At 34.1% G+C, this 26,517-nt stretch overlaps 3 protein-coding genes across 5 annotated transcripts; 2 read left to right on the forward strand and 1 right to left on the reverse strand.

Annotated features, from left to right (window-relative positions):
• Positions 1-3,858: 3,858 nt before the first annotated feature.
• LOC306843974 (tRNA-specific adenosine deaminase 2) lies at positions 3,859-7,084 on the reverse strand. Of its 2 annotated transcripts, none has more exons than XM_079375745.1 (6): positions 6,876-7,084; positions 6,441-6,545; positions 5,657-5,807; positions 4,945-5,051; positions 4,673-4,745; positions 3,859-4,589 (listed from the first exon to the last, which is right to left on the reverse strand). In XM_079375745.1, exons 1-6 carry the CDS (start codon positions 6,972-6,974, stop codon positions 4,474-4,476), a joined length of 651 nt encoding a protein of 216 aa, XP_079231871.1. In that variant the 5' UTR covers positions 6,975-7,084; the 3' UTR covers positions 3,859-4,473. The 2 variants fall into 2 exon arrangements, with proteins under 2 accessions (XP_079231871.1, XP_079231872.1); XM_079375746.1 differs by having other exon boundaries at positions 3,861-4,589; positions 4,945-5,055; positions 5,730-5,807.
• On the forward strand, positions 7,024-12,129 carry LOC306843972 (peroxisomal biogenesis factor 3-like). 2 transcript variants are annotated; one of them, XM_079375743.1, is made up of 12 exons: positions 7,024-7,336; positions 7,713-7,844; positions 7,939-8,020; positions 8,110-8,153; positions 9,138-9,259; positions 9,357-9,423; positions 9,526-9,580; positions 9,731-9,881; positions 10,421-10,491; positions 10,860-10,982; positions 11,175-11,271; positions 11,364-12,129. In XM_079375743.1, the coding sequence occupies exons 1-12, from the start codon at positions 7,264-7,266 to the stop codon at positions 11,445-11,447; spliced, it is 1,101 nt and encodes a 366-aa protein (XP_079231869.1). In that variant the 5' UTR covers positions 7,024-7,263; the 3' UTR covers positions 11,448-12,129. The 2 variants fall into 2 exon arrangements, with proteins under 2 accessions (XP_079231869.1, XP_079231870.1); XM_079375744.1 differs by lacking the exon at positions 11,175-11,271 and having other exon boundaries at positions 7,105-7,336.
• A 10,077-nt stretch (positions 12,130-22,206) lies between these two features.
• On the forward strand, positions 22,207-26,316 carry LOC306843806 (cyclic AMP-dependent transcription factor ATF-3-like). The gene is made up of 4 exons (XM_079375480.1): positions 22,207-22,332; positions 23,595-23,845; positions 24,078-24,185; positions 24,349-26,316. The coding sequence occupies exons 2-4, from the start codon at positions 23,603-23,605 to the stop codon at positions 24,604-24,606; spliced, it is 609 nt and encodes a 202-aa protein (XP_079231606.1). The 5' UTR covers positions 22,207-22,332; positions 23,595-23,602; the 3' UTR covers positions 24,607-26,316.
• Positions 26,317-26,517: the final 201 nt, after the last annotated feature.

Here is a 26,517-nt window from a genome sequence, read left to right on the forward strand (position 1 = left end):
TTGGATGCGATTAATCGCGATTAATCATTTGACAGCACATTAAATATATTTATTTATATGATATAAACAGGTTAATATTTTCAAAATATATATGTGTGTGTATTTATATACATAATAAATATACACAATACACATTTATGTAAACAAAAACTTATTTTGGATGCAATTAATCACGATTAATCGTTAGACAGCACTAATGTAGTAAACTAACGTTAACAAATGGAACCTTATTATAAAGTGTTACTTCCCATTTAAATGTTTTTTTTATCTCAAAGGGATGTAATGCTTCATATCTTATGGATATGACTAGCCTTTGTCGTTTACTTCACTAATATGTTGTTTTTTCTTCTTCTTTTATTAATAAAGTTTGAAAAATCATTTTCTCATTGTCGTTTTTCCAAAACTGTAGAGGAAACCAGACAAGAGGAAGAGCGAATTGAAACCTACAGTCTTCACACAGCGATTTTCTTTCTCTCCTCATGCTCGCACATACACAGATGCACCACAATTCTGTGGGAAAAGTAGAGCCAACGTTCAATTACCAAGGAAAAATTGTTGTACTTATGATTTAATGTTTGTCCTATATTTTCTCTGGCCTTTTCGCCCTCGCCTTTTAAGACACAGATGTTGCCCAAACATAACAATTCCTTTGTGCAGAGCTGGACATACTTTTAATGAGAAACACACACATTTCAGGCCTGAGGAAAAGGAGTTCGCTGGACAAGGAATTGCAATCACCTTTTGATGGACAAGTCCAAATAACCAAGCCCCGCCGAACCTCATCCCCTTAAAGTCCAATTTTCAACTTTAAGTCAAGAATGTGTGTCCCAAATAGCCTAGAAAAAGAATTTGGTGAGTGCAGAAATGTGAGGAGCAAAGCCTCCCGGGCTGTTTAAAGAAAACCGATAGTGAGAAACCTTGTATTATCACATCTAAATTTTCAGACAAAACTGTCAAAATACTATCCTGTTTCATGCTCGCACCTTATCATGCATCTTATTCTCAGAGGAATTGTCAAAAAAGAGATGCAGAATACTTTCAACACTGACTGGCAAATGAATTTCATGATGATTCTCATATATATTTCACTTAAAAGTCACATAGGTCTGCCTGACAACACTTTTTTTTGACAATTTAGTCTGGGCGCTGTGTGTTTGGAGGCATGTTGAGAGCGAGTGAAAGTGTGTGTATGCGTGTTTAAATTGAGAGTGTTAATTTCAGAACGACACTTCATAGTCTCCTCATTAACACTGCCTCTCCTGCATGCAGAAGTACCAAAGTGAACGGCTCCCTAACGTGTATTAACAAACTTACAAAAAAATGTAAATGAGGTGAGTACAGCAGAATTTTTGCAGTGTAAATGGTGTGTGGATGCATTTGAAGGACAGCTCAATGACAGATAAACTAGTCTAGACTCCACACGTCTATAACTGACCATGTATTAACACTTTGGATCATATCGTCTAAGCTTCGTTTACTTTATTAATGCACATTCCTGGTCTTGTGTACATTGGTATGCTATTGTGGTAACACTTTCTAATGTGGTTTAATTTAATGCATCATAATATTAAAATGAACAAAATTTTTTAAGAAAATTAACATTTTATTTGGAAAGATTTTTACTGTTCATTATTAAAGCAACAGTTCTGTCATCATTTACTCACCTTCATGCCTTTCCAAACCAGTATGACTTCCTTTCTTGTGTGGAACGCAAAAGAAACATGTTTAAACAGTTTCGATGTCAAGAGTCTAAAACAACATCGGACGATTATTGCCTTTGCATGAACAAAAAACACAAATCATTTATATATATATATATAAAAAAAAATCATTATCAGTTTCAGTATCAGCATACACTAGCATCTGAGGGTCTGGGGTCAGTAAATTTATTAAAAGAAATTAATGCTTTTAAATGTAAAGACATAATTTGGCAAAAGTTTTCTATTTCAAACGAATGCTGTTTTTCTGAACTTTATATTCAACAAAGCATTCTGGGGGGAAAATACACTGTAGACTGGATTAACAATTCAGCTTTTCCATCATAGGAATAAATTCCATTTTAAAATATATATTAAAACAGAAAATAGTTGTAAAAAAAAAAGTGTCACAGTATTGCTGCTTTTACTGTATTTTTGGTCAAATAAATGCACCCTTGGTGAGCAGAAGAGACTTGGAGTAATAAATTCTGTTTATTTATTATTTAATATTAATTATCACTAAAGTGTTACCAAATGTTTGTCTTTAAATTAATTCAAATATAGTCACTTATCAAATCAAAAGAACTTTCTCTAAAATGAATTTCCATTTCCATTATTGTCACATGCAGGCAATTGGATAATGTTAGCCTATAGCTATTTATTCTCAAAATCCTATTAATTTCTTCCATTTTTTAGCACTGAATACCCCGTTTTCCTCGTGAAAAAGCTGATTAAAGAAGTAAAACAGGTAATACTTGTTGACTTTCAAACTAAAGAAAACTAGAAACTTTCATGTAACCTTCATTTTCTCCTGTAGATGATGAAATCAAAAATAAATACTTGCTTGTAGAATAAAATGCTTTGTGTCCTAACCATCTCTGTGAGCTTTCCCGAGCCCTCTGTGGGATTATACAAATATATATATATATATATATATATATATATATATATATATATATATATACGATTATATACGATTTTCACCTCAGACAAAATATTAACATTGGAAAATCTATAATGAAATATACCGGTCCTTCACATGAATTTGACACTTTGATTCACTCTATTAAAAGTTGAATGAAGCTTTATGAAATACCATCTATGGATAAAGAGTTGGAGACAAATTGCTGCTCTCAGTCCATGTGAACAGGGACAGCGTAGGTGGTTGCAGCTTGTTTTACGATGTTCTTTATTCGCACTGACTCATGGCGTAACGCTGCCAAGGCATAACACCTGTCAAATGCTTACCAGGTGTCCGACCAGTGCTCTGTTGTTTTGAATCAGTTACTAAGACCATACTATTTACACAATGAATCTAAATGATTATTTTTTTTATTTACTAATGACAGCTTCTGTCATTTCAACATCAGCATAGAGCAGTCATATTAAAAAAGCCAGCTGTGAGCGCTCAATGTCTCATCATTCATCACAAAACAATAAAATGCTTGATTGCTCTTTCATACGCACCCACAGAAAACCCACTTCCAGCCACTAATAACACATTACATGGCAATTTAATAATATGGGGTCTAGAAACTATTATGTGCTATGCTATGCTTTAATAACCAGAAACGCAACATGACATGAACAGTTTCACGACAAGTGGAAGTGTGCAGATCAGGATTAGTGTTAAGTATTAGTATTGTTAACTAAAAACAATAAAAAAAAAAATTATAATTAGTACTGTCAAATGTTTAATCCCATCCAAAATAAAAGTTTTTGTAAGTTTTTAAAAAATAAAAACACGTGCATGTATATATTCAAGAAAAAGGTTTTATATACTAAATATATTTATATATAATGTAAATTATATGAACAAATATTTTCAAAATATATACTGTATGTTTGTGTGTATATATATATATATATATATATATATATATATATATATACACACACACACACACACATAATAAATATACACAGTATATTATGTAAATTTTACATTATATATTATACACACATAATATATACTATAATATATTATATTATACACATATTATGTAAACAAAAACATTTTTTTGGATGTGATTAATCATTGACAGCACTAAAATTATTATTATAATTATAATTAGGATCATTTGTTCACTCTCATGTTGTACCAAACCTGTGTGACTTTCCATCTTCTAGGAAACTCAAAATGAAAGAACAAAGCATCAAGACCAATTTTATACTGTTTAATGATTCTTTTATGGCCTTTTAATTTTTTTTGCTATTATAGAGCTTGACAGCCTCCATCTTCAATTACTTTAATTCTATAAAAAAGGGCATATATTCTTTGAAAACTCTTCATAAAATTCACTTTTTGTGCTCCATTGAAGAAAAAAAAAATGTAGTGTGAGAAAGTACTGACAGAAATTAATTTTTAACTATCCCTTTAAAATTTCTGGCTATGAAGTAAGTGGAAACTCCACCTGGGTCTGTCCTGCATCTGCTAGTGAGCCCAAGACTGAGATCATTGAGAGTTCAGAACCAGTTCTCTGGGTTGTGTAAGGACACAAAGAGAGCAAGAGCTGGAGAAGAACCTGCGCTTTAATGCAGAACAGGCCCAGTCTATTACTTCTACACACTGTTAACAGACAACTCACAGCGTCCAGCCACAGAGAAGAGGAGGCCTGGAGGTTTACGAGCTATGTGGTCCAGATAATGAGCCAATGTGGTTCCTCAAATAGTAGATCAAATCAATGACCTCAAAAAGATGGCAAAATCAAAAGTCATTGAGATCCAGGGACTGACAAGGTCTTGTAAAAGTCTCAATGCTCAAATATTTTCCATTTCAGCTCAAAGGAGCAATTGTTTCGCTCTCCTCATCTTGCGGTCCTTGTTTTACCTGAATGGCTACAGCGCCACTTGGTGGACTGATCAAATCTTTCCTCACTTTAGGTTTGGGAGCTAAAAAAAAAATAGTTTCAGAAACAGGACAATGAAAACATTAATAGACATTAGCATGCATACATTAAACAGATTTCCCTTACCATTTGGGTTTTCCTGTTTATAAAATGTCTTGAGCATTTCAACAGCCTCGTCTGCTCTATAGCCGGCGATGCACTGTAATAAGCAAGTGAGCATGTGCTACAGCAAAAATATGTAATGTGGTCTGGACAACAATTTAAGGAATGTGGATGTTTCGACAAGAAAAATATTCTAGCCACACAGAATGGTTCAGAATGTAAGGAACTGGCTTCCTTTTGGATCAGCTGGAATTGAAATTTAACTGGATAGGAATTGGAGGGAAATTTTTTTTTACCTTAAATGAAGTTCCAGTGTGTGGTAAATGATCTGATGAGACATCCAGGACAGATCCACAGCCTCCAAACCGCTCATTTTTGCACCCATATACAACCAGAGGTATGTCTGTCTAAATGTTAAGGTGTCATTTTAGCACTGACATTTAATACTACTAGACAACAGAAACCTGCGGTAAACACAATAATGCATTAAAAAATAATTTTTCGCAAAACAAACTTGACTAGGAAAGGCTGTGATTGGCACGGATTAATAATTGTAATCGAATTAGCAATAATTTAATTAATCAAGGATGCATCAAATTGCTCAAAAATGACAGTAAAGACTTTATAATGTAAGAAAATGCTGTTTTTAACTTCTTATTAATTTCAAACAATTCTGGCCAGTATTTTCCACAAAAATATTAGGCAGCACATTAACACTGATAATAAAAATAAATGTTTCTTGAGCACCAAATCAGCATATTAGAATGATTTCTAAAGGATCGTGTGGCACTGAAGACTGCAGTAATGGCCGCTAAAATTCAACCCTAACCCTAAATTGTGAAATGCAATGGTAAAATTCAATTTGAAATGGTAAAAATGAAATATACAGAAAATTTTAACATAAAAAAAAAAACAAATAAATATTTCCCAATAGTACTGGTTTACATTGATGGTACTGTGTAAACTTTTCTAAACTAATAGTCGACCACATTTTGGCATCAAGGATACGAAGCAGGCGCAGAGCAGCTGCACACATGATACATGGCTCCACTGTCACATAAAGTACAGTCTGTTCACACACCTCCTTTGGGTCCTTCTCTCTGAAACAGCACCAATCAAGCACTTGATCCAGTGCCACCATTTCTGCATGCCGAGTAGCCTTGGGCAAAACAGACACAGACGTGAGGTTGTTTCATCTATTGTTCTATTAGGAAGAACCACTAATCAAATTCTTAACAGAACAGGAACTGTAATAAATGGGTCAATGGCAAATAAGGATGTCTGAGATTATTAAAATGAGAAATTAGTTCATAATGCATCAGCAGTTCTAAGTTCCTAGAAATATAGCATAAGCAAATTTTCCTCTCACCTTGAATGTACACATCTTAATAATGATTTGATCATGAATCATTTGCAAGAAAACAAGCCTTGCAATGAGACTTATTTTTGTACAATCTCTAAAGAGTTACACCATTTACACATTCAGACTAAAAGCCTCACATAAATATCAATATTAAATTAAATTCAGAAACTGAAAGTCCATCATAGAAGAGGTGTATTCACATCACGGTCTGTGAACCACATCGACAGATTTGAAAAATATGATTGTTAAGAAATTGATCAATTATATATATACATACTGGAACCTAGGATTATAGTCAATTACATTATTATAAGGATTATTGTTAGCATACACATAATTCCAATAACCATTCGCCAATCATTATAAATCAATCATCATAAATGATGATGAATTAATTATCATAATTAGGAACATTGTGAAATTACTTACATTTTTTGTTTCATTCACCTCATTTCTTCCTTTTCCAATAATCTCATTGTTGTAAACCATCAGACATCCAACAGGAACCTCGCCATTCTCAAGGGCCTCAAGCGCCTTTAAAGTAATAATGTGTTTTCTCAAAACAACCAAAAATACATTTGCCATGTAAGTTAGGCAGGCACACACCATACACATTTGCCATGCCAACCCAAATATCATAGAAAATAGTTATTATTACAAAAACTGGAAAATCTTCACAATAAATAAGATATTAATAATCATAAATAACGTACTCGGATTTTCGACTGTTTTAAAGGCGATGTCGTTTTATTTTATTGAGATGTCACAGTCAAAATAATGCAGTAGCGTTACTTTAGTAACTATGGTATTTGGGAGGAAACGCCAGTTATCATGGTAAATACTGTGAACAAAGAGAAGTTTTACCATGTCAAACGCCTTTGACATCCATGTTTGTATCTCACTATCTAACGGCTGCAGAAAATCACTTTTCTCAGGTTCAACACTGTCTGATTTCATCTCCATCAGTATCCTCGTCAAATCTAGAACCGTAAAAATAAATCAGGAAATAATAACGTTTTACATATGCTCACGTGTTTACGGGGGACCGTAATAATGGATGGACCGTTCAGGGCGGCGGGTCGACCGCATAATCGATCGGTCGACGCAATCTGTTATCTATAGTTCGCCTGTGTGCTGCTAACAGAGAAGTTATTGCCATGTAGCCTTGTGCTAGCTAGAGAGTTACGCCTAAACACGCTTTAGCATCTAGTTTTTCGGGGGGTTTTTTTGCGGTGTCAAGTCTGTTTTTAAAATGTTGAGTTCTACATGGAATTTCATTAAACGCCATAAGAGGAAATTCATCTTCGCTGGGGTATTTGTTGGAGGTAACGTGGGTAACTAGACCACCTGCATGCTTATAGTTCAGAGATTGTTAGCTATCTGTGACTGTGCATGAACTATTTCCTGTTTTAATGGCTGAATATAAATACATGTAGTTATAATATGTTAATATACTAAAATATATAGTTTAGCATGTTATTACAGTGTTGCCAAGCATTTTTCCACATTCAACTACTCAATCTCAGTTCACCTGTCACCTAGTTTTTCTATTAACACAGTCAATGAAAGTCTAGATGGACTTTACCCTGGTATTTTTACCCTGCATGCAGTTTTTATATCACTGAATATATCTGGCATATTGCATGTCAGTTTCTCAACATGTACATTATATTGTAATGCATTCTCAAACTTCATGTCCAGGTGTCTATGTACTTGGTAAATATGCACAAAGAAAAATTCAGGAGATGCAGGAGCGAGAGGCAGCCGAATACATCGCTCAAGCTCGGAGACAGTTTCATTTTGAAAGCAACCAGAGGACATGTAACATGACAGGTAAAAAATAAAACAATGACATGATCAGTTAATAAATGTTATGAAAAAGTGATATTTGTTCTGCACAGTATATGTAATTGTCTTTTTTTTGTAGTGTTATCAATGCTCCCCACTCTCCGAGAGGCAATCATGCATCATCTGAACTCAGAGAGCCTCACCGCTTTGCTGAAGACTAAGTGAGTCATTCATGTAAATTATAGATGATTATCTGCATTACAAAATAAAAGAACATAACTGACGCAAGTGATCATGTCTTTCTACACAGGCCAGCTAATAAACTTGAAATCTGGGAGGATCTAAAGATTATTAGTGAGTTGAATAAGTTTCTTTGTTGTAGGATTACATATTTATTGCTTTAAAGTCAACATCAAATTGACCCTCTTTACTTTCTTAATGCAGATTTCTTGTGCTATTGTGAACTTTCAATCTGTTCTTCAGAATAAATTGTTAGCCTTTGCAATCTGTAACAATATACACAATTTTCCTTTGCTTTTTATAGTCCAAGTGTGTTTAAATATATGGAAGGGCAATGGCAATTTAATGTAGCTTTAAAAAAATATATATTTTCAAAAGTTTGGGGTCAGTATTTTTTTATTTATTTTTTTGTAATAATTAATATCCAGCAAGGATGTAAAGGCAGACAGTGAAGGATTTTACGTTGTTACTTATTTTTGAATGAAATGCTGTTCTTTTGACCTTTCTATTTATCAAAGAATCCTGAAATCCTTAAAAAAATTAATCACAGTTTCCACAAACACATTAGGGAGCATAAATCATCATATTAGAAGGATTTCTGAAGGATCATGTGATACTGAAGACTGGACGAATGGCTGCTAAAAATACAGCTTTTCCATCACAACAATAAATTATATTTAAAGATAGAAACAGTTCTTTTAAATTGTACTAATATTTCAGTAACATTACTCTGAATACTGTATTCTTTCAAAAACATAAAAAAAAAAAAATCTTGCCAACCCCAAACTTTTATGTAAATGTAAGTAAAATTAAATACATATAAGTTTTCTTTTCTGCTGATGTCATGTGGGTTATTGGAAAATATTGAGCAATGGCCAAATAGTTATTAAGGCATTGTTTTGGCTCAATACTGGTGGATAATGGAACACCCACTTTTCACAATCAAACTGATTCACGCCCTGAAATTTTTAGTCGAATGTCCTGTTTCACAATATGTCACATTACAGAAGTAAAAATGGGTTTTGAATAGAAATTAAAGCTGACGTTAATCTAAATCTCATCTATTCCTGTTCTCAAACAATGATTTCTACTTTCCAGGTTTTACCCGCAGCATTGTGGCGGTTTACAGCACTTGCATGCTGGTGGTGTTACTCCGAGTTCAACTCAACATAATTGGGGGCTACTTGTACCTGGACAATTCTGTGACAAAGAATGGAACGGTATGTCATGGCTTGGTGTTCTAAAGGCAAAGCCACCTGATTTTACCATGTTACAGCATGTAAATTCTACTTCATTTCTCTTATACTGCTACTTTAGACCCCCTTGGCCCCTCCTGATGTCCAACAACAATATCTGTCAAGCATCCAACACCTTCTTGGAGAAGGTGAGTACAATCTGTACCTGAGATCTGTATTAGTGTTTAGTCTTCTGTTTATGGGGTCATATCCACCATAGTTGATGCTGATCTTCATTTTTGTCTTTTCAGGGCTCATTGAACTGATAACTGTGGTGAAGAAAGCTGTCCAAGAAGTTCTTGGACTGTACGTTGAGTGATTGATTAGATGATGAATGAATTTTAATCTACTCATCTCATACTTGTGGCTTAATTTGCCATGGCAGTTTGTCATTGTGTTGTGTCGGTCTTCCTGTATATTTAGCAGGAAAGCTAACTGCTGTCCATGTCTCCTCAGGGTGTCTCTGAAGCAGAGTTTGTCCCTACAAGAGTTGGAGCAACAGTTAGCTCAGATCAGACAGTTAGTGGAGGAGGGCTGTTCTTCCTCTAAACACACAAGTCTTTCTTGGTACATGATGCCTGATGAAGAGAACACACTAGCCTCACAGGTAGATATTTATCATTTATTTTGTTGTTTAGTTATGAATTAGATATATTATTGATTAATTTGTGTTTTTTTATTTAAAACTACAATTATATGAATACATATATACTTATTCATAATATTTGATTCACGATACGCTACCAGCATTTTATTTTATTTAGCAAGGACACATTAAATTGATCAAAAATGACAGTAAAAATATTTAAAATGTTACAAAAGATTTTTTATCTATAATCTGTAATCAAATAAATTCTGTTAATAACTTTCTATATATTAAAGAATCCTGAAAAAATATCACATTTTCCACAAAATATACAATGACATTTTCTAAAGTTCGATAAGACTTTTATAAGAATAGAATTTTATTACTAGTATTACTAAAACTAGTATTAATTTATTATCATTATTATATATTATAATTGTATTACTTATTAACTGTATACATTCTATAAGAAAATTACATTATATTTATATTACATCATAATTAACTTTTTTTGTTTCTATGTACTAATTTTAATTATTTCTATATAAAAAAAAATGTAGGCTTGTGGTCTCACAGAGAATGATGTCACAACAATAAAGCTGCTGAATGAAACCAGAGATCTGCTTGAAAGGTGAGGGAAATCAAGACACGCATATAATCCTATAGGTTATAAAATTGTAAAAAAAGGTAAAAGTTTAAAATAATTACTCGCAATAAATCTCATGACTTTTTTTGTACTTAACACCTTAAAGGGATAGTTCACTACAGACAGAATTGTCATTTTTGGGTGAACTATCCATTTTAAATATTAGTTCCTTTTTAAAGTATAGCCATTATTATATGTGTTATTTTATGAAAAACACAATTCTGGCTTCAAAGAGGATTTCTGATAAAATGAAAACATAATAGGATGAGACTAATTTGGTTGAAATCAATCATTTTATAGCGATCACGTAGATAGCTGGGTACTAATTACATCTAAACTTTTTTTTTTTTCAGTCCAGACTTCACTACTGTACTCCGTACTTGCTTGAGCCGAGGCTTTATCCGATTCCTAGACAACATGTCAGAGTTTTTCCAACCCCCACAGGGAGACTCCAACCCCTCCAGCACACCTGACCGGTCAGTGTACATGCATTTATTATTATTATTTCTTTAGGAAGGTACGTACAGTAACCCCAAAAAGTATTTGGCCAATTAAGCCACATTTTAAGCCATTTTATCACCTTCCCAAGACCAGTATATTTCAGGTTTGTGAACCGTATTAGTGATGGAAAGATAATCATTGCTGTTTTTCACATGCTTTACTTCCAGATTATCACATGTTAGCCTCCCACTAGCCAAAATCATTCCCATCATCAACGGACAGATAAATTCAATATGCAGCGAAATACCCAGTCACTTTGTCCAAGTGAGAACCTTCATATGCATCGACTCATTTTGACTTGCATGTGGTATAAAATCTGCCCACACAGCAATGTTGGCTTTCTTTCTTGTTTTTAGGATCTCTTATTGATAGACCAGGTGAAAGAGTTCGCCGCCAACGTGTACGAAACATTCAGCACGCCTCAGGATCTTCAAAAGTGAGCACAGGACGGAGCAAGATGTGAACTTGTGAAAGCCGAACTCCTCACAAATCTACTTCATGCCGTACAGCACAGAATTGTTCTCCTCGCACACCCTAAAATCGACCCCGGGAGAAACGAACTCACGGCTATTCTGAGAGACGAGTGTGTAATGGAGTTTAGATCCTCATTCAGTATGGGCTAGCTTCTCATGACCTGCTAGCTGTCCTGTCTGTATGTTGTGACCCCCTAACCTTGTCCCAGCCAGGCATGCCAAGGTTTTTACATGCGATAATAAACTGTAGTACATTTTATTTTTTTAATCCCTGTAGCATTATAATCTCATTATATAACTGTCACGACATGGCTAGCATAAAAGATCATTTGTATGAATGATTCACATCTGCAGTATGGACTTAAAAGGGTGATTTGCAGATGTTTTGTATAGGATATCTCTGCTGGACATTCTCCAGGACCAAAACGCAGTCATGCTCACCTCTGCAACTGTAACAATGCATGATGTTTGCACTGCTACTGGTATAAAAAATGCATATTTGGGAGTATTTTCATTTGTATTTACTTGGTTCTACTAATTAATGAGAATAGTTGGACTGTCGTTTTTGTTTTGCAAACTCTACAGGTTGTAGTATGCTACTTCTTTTGTAAAATGACCCATGAATGTTAATAAATAATGTGAGTAATAATACTATTCATTAAAATTATGCATTATTTGATTAGGAAACAATGCATGCTGTTTTGGCTTTTCAAAATCGAGCATTATTGAACCAAGAGACTGCTTTCTTATAGCAACCTCGAGGGAGTTTGTTTTTGAGCTACTATCCCAGGTTCCTCTAGAGGGCAGCGCATATCTATAATTGGGCTCTTAGCAATTTAACTAGGTCACATCAAGTTCAAACAATATGCATTCTCACCAGTTAGCATACAAAAATAAAATCAGGAAGGAATGAAGTAATATCTGACAAAATAGATGCCTAAACATGTGGGAAGCATATGACGTTTGCTATTGCACTAAACACAACCCTATTGATGCAATACTTCCTTATACCCAAAAAAACTTTTGTCTCCAACTGTTTTGGATAAGACTATATGCCACCCTTTATGTAATGTACTGGAAATAAATGATTGAATGCATTCAGAAAAAAATAGATAATTTTGTACATCATGACCATGCATAATTTTTTGATTTGTCAGTTTAGTTTGTGATTATATTTGTATAATTTTAAGAATGCTATGGAGAAATCATGAATGACTTCTTTTTTTTTTTTCTTTTTTTTTTTACGCTAGGCTACATCTATTTGATCAAAAATATTTTTACAATTTAAAATAACTGTTTAAATATATTTCAATATGTGTGTATTCATGTGAATTTTTAGCAGCCATTACTCCAGTCTTCAGTGTCATATGATCCTTCAGAAATCAATATAATATGCTCATTTGGTGCTAAAAACAAAATATGATTCAATGATGAAAACAGTTGTGCTGTGAAATATTTCTGTGGAAACTGAGATTCTTTAGGATTCTTTAATAAAAAATATTGAAAAGAACATCATCTGTTTGAAACTGAATATATATATATATATATACTGTATATATAAAAAAATCTAATAAAATTGTATTTGCCACTTTTAAACAAATGAATGCATTCTTTTATAATAAAAGTATTATATCTTTAAAAAAAATAATAATAATAATTTAATGACCTAAAACTTTTGATCAGTAATAGTAGTCCTAAATAAATAAATTCGAAATGCTGTCAAAATGATTAATCACGTCTAAAATAAAGGTTTGTATTTACCTAACGTGTACTGTCTATAAATATACACTCATACATCCATACATACAATATCTTAAATATATGCATGTATATGTGTTTGTATTTATATATACATATAAACATTCACAGTACATACGTTATTTAAACAAACACTTATTTTAGGATGCGATTAATCGATTTGACAGTACTACTGAAAATGTTATGAACTATAAATATGCTAAATGTTTTTTTTTTTAAAGCAAAAATCTGTCAAATTAAGACTTTCACAGTCATCTAGATTTTAGGGATGTGGTAGAATCTGAGCTAATAAGCAGTTAAATAAATAATTTACCCAAAAATGAAAATTCTGTCACCCTCATGTAATTCTCAAACCTCTGTGACTTCTTTTCTTCTGTGGAACATAAAATATTTTTTGGAAATTTGAGACAAATTTGAGATCCCTTATACATAGAGAGAGAGAGAGAGAGTTGACTGTCACTATAGTAAGTGGACACTAAATTACTTTGGATAAGAAAGCATCTGTGGTATATACAGGTCAGCAAGTCTTGTGAAAGTACCAGTAACAGTACTGAGCACAAGCATGTGGAGAAAACAAGTAAATTACATCAGACTGAGACATCTTTCGGGCAACTATGTGGGTCAGTTTGTGGCTAATACCACAGATCATACCGACAAACCAGCCAAAAAAAGGAGATCAGAAATTTAGTGATTCAAAGGTTAATAAAACATGACGTCAATTTGCCAATAATTATGGGTTAGACAACTGAAACTGCACTGGTCATGACAGTTTGTTTGACAAGGGATGAGCTATATATAGAGGAAAGAGCAAGAACTGGCTTATTGTTGCATAAGCCGCCTGAATATGCTGAATAACTACGAGGGTGTTTTTCACAAAGCAAAAGCCACTTGTAGCACCTCCAGTCACATGACTCGCTCCGTGCTCAGTGTGCTCTTTGTTGTGTACGAGCAAACAGGAAATTCCCCTTCATCACATGACATGGGTCTTTGGTTCTGTCCCGTGACCTTTTTACTGAAACTGTTTACATCAAGTACAGGAATACGAGGGAAACATCTCGTAATCATTAAAAAGATTGAATAACACTATCTCTGTTTGCTTATGATAGCCTACATAATAGTGCAGGACTAAGTGATTTATGGTTCATTTCAAGGCTATGGCTTATTATTCTTGTCGTGTGAACAAAATACTCATTTGTATAACATGGCCAAATGCTTTTATTACAGTGCAAGGCAAAGAATATAAAATATTTAAGAATGGGAAGAGGATTTGAAACCTGTTGCAGAAATAACACACTTCACCTTTAAATAATCATGCTATTAATGTAGAAAGCACAAATTAGTATGCATATGTATATATTGTTAATGAGGAACACTGATTGTAAAAATAGTTTATAACAGTGGTTTTTAATGTTTTAGAAGCCACAGACCCTTGTGCAAGAGACCCCATCCTAAAATGTAAAATTATTATTTGGAAAACATTTAGTTTCTATTATTATTATTTTCTATTCATTATAGCACTGTACTGTTAGATGCATTATTTCCTATATCTTTTTATTTATTTGAATCAATTTTTTATTCATATCATTCTTATTTTTTTGTCTCTAAACATTTCCACAGAATCCCTTGCTTGCAGCCCCCGAGTGTCTCTGGGCCCCAGTTTGAAAACCCCGGGGTTTAGAAGATGACAGTCTTCTGCAACAATAATTTCCCATAAGTACTTAGAGAAGCATGAGTTTGGATAAAACATAATTTACACATCCGTGTGCAATTTATTTTGGTTTGGTGCTAAGAAAACCTTCATATGTTTGCCAGTAAATGAAGGAAGAAAGAAATATGAAATTAGGCAATCTTATATTTGTCCAAATAAACTTGAACATTAATGCAGCAACAATTTCTTTTGGTCATGTGATCATAACGAGTAAAAATTTAAAATAAATGAGCTTTTAATTAGTTACACATATGTATTATAGAGTCTTCGTTTCATGTGAGTGTGCATAATATTAAACATATTTTTAAACACAGAACTCCCATTAATAATTGTAGGGAAATTGCTGCATTACCTGCATTGGACATATAGACAATGCATAAAAACAAAGGTTCCAAATGGGGTTTTCACAGCGATTCCAAAGAACCTTTCATTGAACAGTTCTTAAAAGAACCATTTTTTCTTAGCGTGAAGAACATTTTAATAATCTAATGAACCTTTTGTGGAATGAAAAGGTTCCATGGTTCTTTGTGGAACCATTGATGCCAATATATATAAATCTTTTTTTTTTAATCTATAAAAAAAGACCTTGTGAATGTGAATTTGTCTTTTAGATAACAACCAGGAAAAGCTGGCACAGGGCGTATTTGTTTTGCTCTTGTTCTTTGAGATTATGACTCATCTGCCTCTACCTGCATTTCCAGAGTCCTGTTACTCTCTGACTCATCATGATGTCAGACTATACACACACTGAACTCATCATCACATGAGCTCGTGTAAGTTAATATTCGTGATCTATAACACACTTGAAAACAATACATGCTAAAAATGATCTGCTGTATGTGCTCTGAAATGTAAGAATAAGCATTTTTTAGAAACAATCTTTTCTATCATTTTACCTGTGCTGAATCTCTTGTGTGGGTGCACTAACCTTGATTCAGATATAAAGAGACTATTATCACAGGTATGGCCAAGCACAGGGATTTGGCTTCAGTCCTGCACTGCAGATTGTGGACATGCCCTGACCATGTTCTTCTCCTCCGCTCTGATTGGCTGATCTCAAGGGATTATCATTAACTATTAATCCTATGCTGCAATGATGCATACTGTAGTCACACCACAGAGCGGTCAGATGATGTCATCTCACCTTAGCAAGCTGATTGGCCGAAGGCTCTCATCCAGCTCTGTGCTCACCATATCAATTTTATATCACTCAGAGCTAGATCCTTTACAGGCAGTCACGTGACTTCTTTAATATGACGTGGCTCTTAAAGACTAAGTGCGGCGGTTTTTATAGGAGGCCTGTGTCACTTCAATTCCCTGCTTGAAATAAAATACCAGAAATTAGAGCGCGTTACGTTCTACATGCCAGGAAGAAGTCAAATGTCCCAATTAATCCAGTTCTTAGAATTTACAGCAAACTGAAGAAACGATGGAATAGGAAATGAATTATGAAAATGAGGGTTGCCTGAGGTGGACTACTGCTCGGATGCTCACTGGATGTGGAATGAGAAAAAAAAACTTCCATAGTCACAGAAGCAGCAATTTACTTTCACATCTGCAGGAAGCAGATAGTACAGAACGTAGTTTACGATACCAAACAGAAGTTTCATTCTAAATGGAATCCAAAAACCGAAGACACGAAAACGAGCGCCTCTGAAAAGAGGAAGTCCTCGCTAAATGGGTTTCATTACATGTACTACGTCCCGAGCGTGATTCAATTTGGTTTCCTTATTAATTACGTAAGGCATTTCTGCTTTAGTGGGGAATGACCTTTAGGTATTTGCTCCCACCCTGCTTGCTGTTTACACATAGGACTGAAATAACAAAACGCAGCACAGAGGCCTGTAGGAGAGAGAAACCAGGTCACGGCTTGTGACGGGGTTGGGAATCCTGGCTTTCCCTACTTCGACTGTCTGCGACGAAAACCCTTTGGGCGGGAGTCTGTTACTATGGACACAGCCGGTGTAAACATGTACACAGTGCTCTGGTGTGTGAGGGTAGCACTGTGTTAACTGGGACTTTATAAATAACTATGAGGCCTACAGCTGTCTATGTCACGTATGTAAGAGGGAAACTATATAAACTATTATTTAGAGAAAGCAGTGTCAACATTTATACTGAGCAAGTGATGCTATGCATATTTGGGCCCCATTGCTGCTGAGTCATTTAAGACAATGTAAAAGGAATGTTAGAAAGGGAAAAAAATACATATTATGTTATATTAAACACAAGTTCAGTACTTGACACAAGGCTGCTTGGAAAATATTAATCTCAACCCACACAAAACTCTTACTAAATATAGCAATACAAAAGAATAAACCACGTGGTCAGACTTGAAATATAGGCTATTATTTAGTCATTTTGAGGTCTGTGATGAGCCCTGAAATCACCTGGAGTGACTTGTTTTGCTTCAGACGACTTGACATATGATAAAAATTGTTTATCACATACAATTTAACAAAACTATAAATCTGATTTTTTTTTTTAAATGACCCTGAACACTGAGTAGAGCCCAAAAAATATGCCAATTATTAACTAATATTTTTTAAATACTTAACAGCAAAAGTGTGACAGAACGCAGGGCCAAATATTATATTAGTACGAGCCATATTTCATATTTCAAACTCGTGATCCATTTTTGGGTCTTGACAAATACCATAAATACTACTACTTTTATGTATAAATGTTAGGAATTGTTAGAAATGAGTTTGATGTCCATCACTACTACACCTTGCCACATTATAACAAAATAAACACAAACAAATTATTTAATTTTAATTTCAGTGTTATCAAAAAAATAATTTTAATACTATCAATGTTTATATTTTTGGTATTATATTATTCTGACTGCATACGGTTGATGTATAAATCTAAAGATTGGGGCATAGATACAAATACACAAAATATAATACTAAAAATTACCATGCTATCCATAGTTTCACTAGTTAATACAGTTATTGACAGAACTGTAAAACTAAATTACAATAATAACACATTATTATTATTTTTTTTAAAACATATATATATATATTTTTTCCTAGTGTGCTACATGGTATACTAACAGATGCTGTACTCTGTAGACATTTAGATTTAATGGCATCTAGAGAGGAACCATCAGGCGTTTTCGATGACTAACGTTTGACCGGAATGCCATGTGTCAGACCGAAAGTGCAAATCAAATATCGATCCTGACCTTTCATTATTCCAGCAACATACGTTTCGTTTCATACGCGTGATGTTTTGGGAAAAGGGTGATTTGACAGTTCACCTCCAAGCCTAGAAAACAAGGGACAGTCTCAGGATTACTGTAGTCTCTATTTCCCGGAAGGATGACGTGTTCCCCCCCCATGAGAATACTCGAGCGCTTGTCTTAAAGAAACAATGCGGAGTCTGTGCTTCTTATCAAACTGCTTTGAAACATGCGCTGTTTAACCTGAGCCTGTGACACAAAAGCCATGTAGTTCAAAAATAATAATAAGAAGAAAATGCAATAAAGGGAAATTCAATTATTTAAATGATTCAAATAATCTGGTTATATTTTGAACTATAGAAACTATGCTCTTATTTGAGCCTTGGCTTTTCATAATGCGCACAAACAGTTAAAGGGAACTGGAAAGAGAAGAAAAGAAGAAAAGAAAATATCAGTCTTTTCGAGCTTTCTTTTTTTCTTTTTTTTCTTAGAAAGGGCTTCAGAAAATATTACACATATACAGAGAGTATAGGACATATTTTATATACTTTGATTTATAATGTTGATACTGGGTATGAAGACTTAAATAGTGGGTGTATAGTAAAAACAAAAGTGAAAGATATAAAGTACAAATATTTTTCAAAATGAAAGATATATACAACATTATTATAATCATAAAATTATATATAAAATCTAGGGCATCTAGTGATTCGTCTGTCTATATATTTATAATAATTGTATAAATTCATACTGAATGACCTTTAAAAATGTGACTGTGTTCTTATCAAAAATCAGATTAGACTCAGATCAAAGTAGTTTGAGTGGGGATGTCAGAAAAACAAAACTGAAAGACTTAATATGATGAAATATGGCTGTAATATCATAAAGAAACTGAACGGAGACGATCATATGTTATATTGAATATCATAAGGACCTTTATCTTATCTGGCCTTTCTTTTACTCAGACTTTTCAAATTTTTGTTGATAGACAACAATCATCACGTAACAGATGGAAAAGTGAAATCACTTCTTCTGAATCTTCTATGTATTAATAGCTAACAGGTCAGTATTGACATCATAACAGCTGTATCCATGACCGCAGGCCTTTAAACACCTGTTTAACTTTATAAGATGGAGCACAAGTTGAACTCTATGACGTGACTCTGCCCTGCCAGATATGATAAAGAGATGATAAGATACTGCTATATTAAGCTCTGTGTAAGGTTTTAGATATAGATCGTTCGGATGGGTCCACACATGTCTGGTATACATTTTTAGCTTAAACATAAACAAACTGAATATTATGTGTCATTAAAAATATTAGTATAAATTTACCTTAGTATCTATAGCTCAGCCTGTAAATCTGTACAGTTTTTAATATTTATGTACACATTTGCTTTGTAAAAATGGCAAAAATCACAAGCATCGTTCAGTTTCAACAGCACCAGTTGTATTTGTGATGTTGGTTGATGTAGTAGGCCACTTAAGTTAAAACCATAATAAATTCAAAATCATAAGATATTATGTCTGTAATTTGTAGACATACCAAACACACAAAAAAGAATTAAGCCACATATAAAAATGAATGTGTTTAATTGCATTGCACCACATAAAATCAAACCAAGTTACATCTGCCAACAAATAATATACGAGGCAATTTCACTGAACTAACTTCCCTTTTCGAAATCATTTTTATGACTTTTAACCAACTGGTGTCGAGTTGATAGTAAGTGTTTGAAGCCAGTTTCCTTCAGTTTCACACAGCTGTCCAGCAGAATAAGCACAGGTGTAGTTCATCACATTAACTATGGACTTTTTTCCCTAACGCTTGAAAACCAGAAATAATATTACGCATGTCTTAATGTTGAGCAATACATTTATTGTTTCATAATATTTTAAACTAATTTTCACTTATTAACAAACAGAAACAAATACTAGAACCACTTCGAACTAGAGTGAGGAGAAAACAAATACTAACAAAAATTAATCATTAAAAATAAACAAATTAATAAATCAATAAAAGTGATATACAATTATTCAAAATCAGTAATAGAGAATCAAACCATTCACATACAGAGATGCAGAGACTGTTTCACTATTTTAAAACCTACCAAACTACTTTTCGTAAAAAAATAAAAATAAAATAATAATAGCTAGCTCAAAAAATATTTGTGTTTTATATTTCTTGAGAAAAAAATGATACTTGGTTTAAAAGTCTTTTTGAGGCCACACTGTATCTCATTTTCATATCTTCATTTATCTGCAGATATCAAATCAGGAAAAAGCAACAAATTCACTTCATAATATTTTTTTTTAATATATCTCTTTGAGTTTTATGAAAAAGCAAATAAGGAAAAATAAACCACAAAGGGCAAAATCAGAGACCACTTGAAATGCAATTTAAAAAAACCCTGAATCTAATTCTCTTATATAAAAACTTACACTAATTGTTATTTCCATATCGGTGGATGTCAACAACAACAGTAAATTCACTTTAAAATAGTTCATATTCAAGTCTTTGCTATAAGTCAAAGGGAACTTATTCATAACCCAGATTCATTAACTCTGAGAAATTAATTTTTAAGCCCGACAGCCATCATTTCTATTGGGAAAAATAAATATTGCCATGTTTAGTCTTTGTGTCATGTTTAGACATGGCTCCTTAGCAACACTATTTTGTGTACAAGCATAATTGTTTGTAATAAGGGAGTGTTTTAGTAGTGATTGCACCAGGACTGGTGAAGAGAGATCACTGGAAATTTCCAGAACACGGAGGTAAGAGCTTGTACCAGGGTGTGTAAGCAAGAGAGCTGTGCTTCACATCCAGTAGAGGAATGCAGACACTGCCGACTGCCCACCCCCTGAAATCACTTCAAAATCATTCCACTGAACATCTATCCACCACAAATCAAAGTAAACGCACAAAAGCTATGAGCTCTAACATTTACTTCATCACCTTTTTCTTTATCTGATTAATTAGTAGATTTATATGGCAAATTATTTGTTGATTATCTGTGTGTGTGTGTGTGTGTGTGTGTGTACCTGTTTATGCTATTGTGGGGACCAAATGGTAAAACCTAAAAATTTTTGACACTGTGGGGATAATATAGTAAATGATATTTATCTGAAAGTGAAACAATGTAAACAGATTTTCTGTTAGGGGTAGGTTTAGGGTTAGGGGATATTGTTGGGTCAGTATAAAAGTAATACAAGTCTTTGGAAAGCCCCCACAATTCACAGAAATAAACATGTGTGTGTGTGTTTTCTTTTTTTGGTAACTTATTTTAATATTACAAAGATAAAGAAATACTCCTGTCTGTTCTAAAACACCTCCATCTGTTGTAACAATGGAAATGAAATGCTTCACTCTTCACAACTACCCATATCCACTAGCTTAAGACTGATTTTACCCCACAGATAAACTAGGATATCAGAAAAGATTAAAAATAGGCTAATGCAAATTATAATAGAATAAAGCCATGTCTAAACTCGCATGCAGCTAGATATTTACAACCTTAAATTATATATTTTTGAACACATAGTAAAATCAAATCAACCTCTGAAAACTCGAGTGTACATCATAAAACTAGGACTTGAAGTTAAACGGCCGGACATTAAGATGTTAAATGGTGAAAACGTTTTTGGTGAATACACAAAGCCAAATGATCACCCATGGGCTTTAAAAGACTAAATAAAAGACAGCAACACACTGACCTTGGGATCATCTCTCCATCTTCATACAATTCTCCATTAACAGACAAAATATGAGTGTGTGTAACAGAGTGAGAGTGATTTTCTGGTCTCATTCTCTGACCGACTAACCACTCAATGTCTTTTTTTCACAACTATTCAGTACTTTACACTAGAGCATACCAGCGACCCCATGTCATTACACGGGTATGTCTTTATTTGCTCATTAGGTTGTCAGGCTGCGATTCCTCCGTAGTGCGGGAAGGGAGGGCGGGGGCTGAGCTTGCCCAGTTATGGTGAGCACAGAGGGTTGCCTGATTGCATCATCGCAAAGACAGCATTCTTGATACTATAAATAGGGTGACGTCACTCGCCCCGCCCCCCGTAGTAGTTCAAAAAGGGGTGATGCAACGAGCCGGCGACAACTGTAACTTTACCAGCTGAGCGCGAGAACACTCCGGTCGGAGGAGAGCATCACAACACGCGCGTTATTCAGTCAAAACAAGGTGAGTGACAACATTGTTATTTATGAGGTTCGTTGTAACTGTTCTAGAACACGCTGGACAATGTCTACGGTATGTTCTAATAAATAAACTCGATAGAATTGTGTTTTTGGGTCAAGCGATTGTACTTATTAGCTCATTTTAGAGTCATAATGTGCTGTTTATATTTATATTTAATTATCTTATCGTATCTAAGTCCTCTAGTACAATAGTTACAAAACGCTGCGGTAATTTATGTTGAAATATTTGGATAGCTGATCGTTTAATGTGGTTCTGTTGGCCAATCGTTATAGCCGACTGTAAAAAGAAATATCGCGGTAACTTATACTTTAACGACTCGCATAGAGATCTTATGGTAACCGGATAAGAGTTAAAAATGATGATTTTACCGGAACTCATTCTGATTCAATGACAAGTAGAACATATTTTTACTAATAATTCGAGTAGTTCTAACATTTAAATAAATAATAGAATAAAATATGTCTGATATATTCTATATATGATTAATTATAGCTATGTAACTGCAATGTATATGTAATATATGACAACTGTTGCTAGAACCTAAAAATACCCTAAAATAACATTGTGATGATGTTAAAACATTATGTGCACGGTGTATGTTTTTTTTTAATATACTAACTTATTTGAGCTATTAAAATCTGAAATATAAAATCATTGTAGGCATGTGGTAAAATTGAAGGCCAAATGACTTTAAACTTATGAAAAATTAACTTTCTAGCAACTGTTTATAAATAATAACAATATAAAGATATGGTTTATATACATAAATCACCATAAGGGTTACACAACATTAATATAATACTATAATTATTTAATTTACTAAACCAAATAAGATTGACAATACTCCTTACTCACTAAATCATAAGAGGATTTATTAATATAATAAAATATAAACATATATTTTAGCAGTATGTTTATTGCCATGTTAAATATGATATTTTCTCCATTGTGAATGAAAACCTAAATAGTTTATAATAAATCATAAAAAATATGCATATATTTAATACAATTATATACATTCATACTTTTTATTTCTGAAATACTACTTTATTGTTAAATTACATGTATTGTTTTAATGTTATTTTCCGATTTAAAAGTTTTTCACTGTAGAATTTTTACTGTTAATTCAGCAGTCTAATAATTTTTAGAGAAGGAGGTAGAGTCTGTAACTGACTACAGAAAGTTTACTATGATCCAGTTTCCATATTAAGACCGTGATTTAAATCTTGCTTCAAATGTTTTAGATTTCGGAATGATGCTTCAGCATCCTGGTTTGGGTCCGTCGGAGATCAGTGCGTCTGCTTTGGTACCCTGCCTCTCCCCGCCCGGCTCACTCACGCTGGACGACTTCACCAGCTTCACTCCATTAGTGAAAGAGGAGCTGCGCTACGCCATCCAAAACAAACGCCTGTCCAACGGCATGAGCACCCTGAGCACTGACCGAGCGTGCATGAACACAGAATGCCCCACTGAACTACCTGTGATGAAGCGGGAGGTGAGAACCACTCATTTACAGTTAAAACATTGAATCAAATGTGATTTCTTGTATTTCACATTAGTTATATTGAGTAACACGCATGCAGAAAAGCCATGCTTGCACAATTCACTTGTTCATCCACTTGTGGACCCAATTCAGAATCATTAGGCGGTTTCGGTTTTCATGAAATCAATATTTAGTACGCAATGTAGGTATATCTGAACATATGTGATAAATATTGTCATTTCAGGTCACTCCAGAGGAGAGTGAAAGGAGAAAAAGAAGGAGGGAAAGAAACAAAATTGCAGCAGCAAGATGCAGAAACAAGAAAAAACAGAAAACAGACATTTTACAAATGGTATTATACAAGTTTAATTGAAATATATAAATAATATTAAAATTTTATTTATTTTTTTATTCAAAATATATTAAAACAATTTTGTTTTTTTTTATATTTCCAAAATAGAACGTCTTGAATTTTACACTCATGTGTTCTATAAATGGCTTTCCTTTTAATTCAGGAATCAGAGAAGTTGGAGTCCATCAATGCTGAGTTGAAAGCCCAGATTGAAGAGTTGAAGAACCAAAAGCAGCAGCTAGTTTACATGCTCAACCTGCATAGGCCCACCTGTATCGTCCGAGCTCAGAACGGCCAGACCCCTGAAGACGAGAGGAAGCTCTTCATCCAGCAAATCAAAGAGACCACCCTGCAGGGTCTGAATCTTGCCACAAGTGGACCAATGCACACCCCAATACCAACTAGCTGTGGGCATCTCTAAATTACAAACTGTGCAGACAAGAAGCTAATGGTTCGGCAGCCTGTGCCAAGGAGCACTGGAAGGTTCGCCCACGTTATAAAGGACTAAACACGGGTGCCTGAAAGGCTGCCAGTCAAGGTCGGTCTGATGTACACTGAAAGAGACTGTTAAAGCACTAAAGTGTTGAAGGACGTTCAATGCGTTTTTCTCTTATTTAAATGTGTTCGTAATTGTAAGTTTGTTTAACATGCTTTTTGTATGCACCAAAGCCTGATGTCATGTTGATGCTAGAACAACATGATTTCATTTATTTATCAGCTTGTTGGTTAAATGAAACCCTGGTGGTGTGTTTGACAGCAAGTACTATTCTAGTCAGAGGAAACAAATGTAGTATTTGCGTGTATCTTTTTGACTTACTGGCAAGACATACAGGGTGATGAAGTTGTTTAGTTTAGTTACATATTTATCTCTGGCCTCTGCCTTGTTAAGTGTCCACCTAATATGCGACATGAAGTATTTCAAGCTGCTACTAATCTCTCAGGACTTGGTCTATATAGTACAGGAAACTCACATTAAATAAACAGATAAAATAACAGGGAAGTCGACGCAGAGTGGACTTTGAGACGACGAGGTGTCCCGCATGCTACTTACAAGGAAGTTTCTACTCTTCACCGAAAGCCTGTTTGTTATCACCTCAACCGAATGACTATGTTGTTGTTACAATGCTGTGAGCAGGAAGGTCTGCGTTTGCCAGCCTACTGTAGAAAAAGAAAGCGTTTTTGTGCTATTAGCAAGGACATACTTATTTTTTGATGTTGCATTTTTCATATACTGTAGCTGTGTGTTGTTATTGTCTAGATGCACTTCTACACTCCCAGCTAACAGGAAATGTTCTCAAAACTGAGGCTAATGTTCTTAAAACGTTAAGAGCAAATGTCCAGTAACGTTAATAGAATGGAAATTTATTTGATGTTAGCACCATCTTGTAACGTCTATTTTTTTTTTTAACGTTACTGCTTATTGTTTCATAACATTCAAACATAATGTTTGCAGATGGTTTAGAGCATGATTTGCCTTAATGTGTCTCTAACATTCAGAAACATCAGAAATAACGCAAAGAATTTTAGCCAAATGTTCTTGGAATATATTTTTGTTGGCTGGGCTTGTCCTAAAGAAAAAAAAAACTTGAAGTAAAGCTCTTATTAATTGTCTGGCTATGTTCTTAGATCATGTGTCAAGCCGTTTTAGTGTCACACCATGTTATTAGTGAAGAAACACATACCACAAGACATCTGATCAGCCCTGTGACTGCATTTCTTAATATTACAGAAAGGTGTACTAAAGTATAACTAGTTTCTGCTAAACCGAGGAAAGCCCCTGATCTTTTCACAAACTTCTCCCTTTATGTTTTTGAGCATAGTTTAAATTTATGAACTGAAAGGTTAAGTGACGCAGGCGTCAGGTAGCTTTTTTCCTTTTTTTGTATTTGTTCAAACAGGCATGCCACAAAATGTGGTACTACTGACAAATGTGTAATGAAAAAAAGCTATGCTTTCTATTTGTGGTTAAACCAGAATTCATCACGTCACTGGTGTCCATATCAAAGTGTTCAGGTGCAATTGCTACCAAAAGTCATGATTGAGCATATAATGGCCTGTAACATTCATGTATGGCTTTATTTTGACTGTCTGTTGTTTGTTTTTGATACTTTATTAATAAAAAGCTATACCACTTGCAATTGAGTCATTCTGTGCTGGTTTTATTCAAGTCAGATGTGATTAAATAAAGCTGAACCAAGCTGATTACCTCAGATGAGACACCAAAACATTGTTCTTTTTGAAGTGTACTCGATGTGCTCAAAAACCAGCACCGTTTATGGTTGTGCTGAGACATTTGCGGTAGGGCAAGTCTGCACATGTATAATCTGAGAGA

This window comes from Barbus barbus (genome assembly GCF_936440315.1).
Source record: "Barbus barbus genome assembly, chromosome: 24".
In the NCBI taxonomy this organism is placed as follows: Eukaryota; Metazoa; Chordata; class Actinopteri; order Cypriniformes; family Cyprinidae; genus Barbus; species Barbus barbus.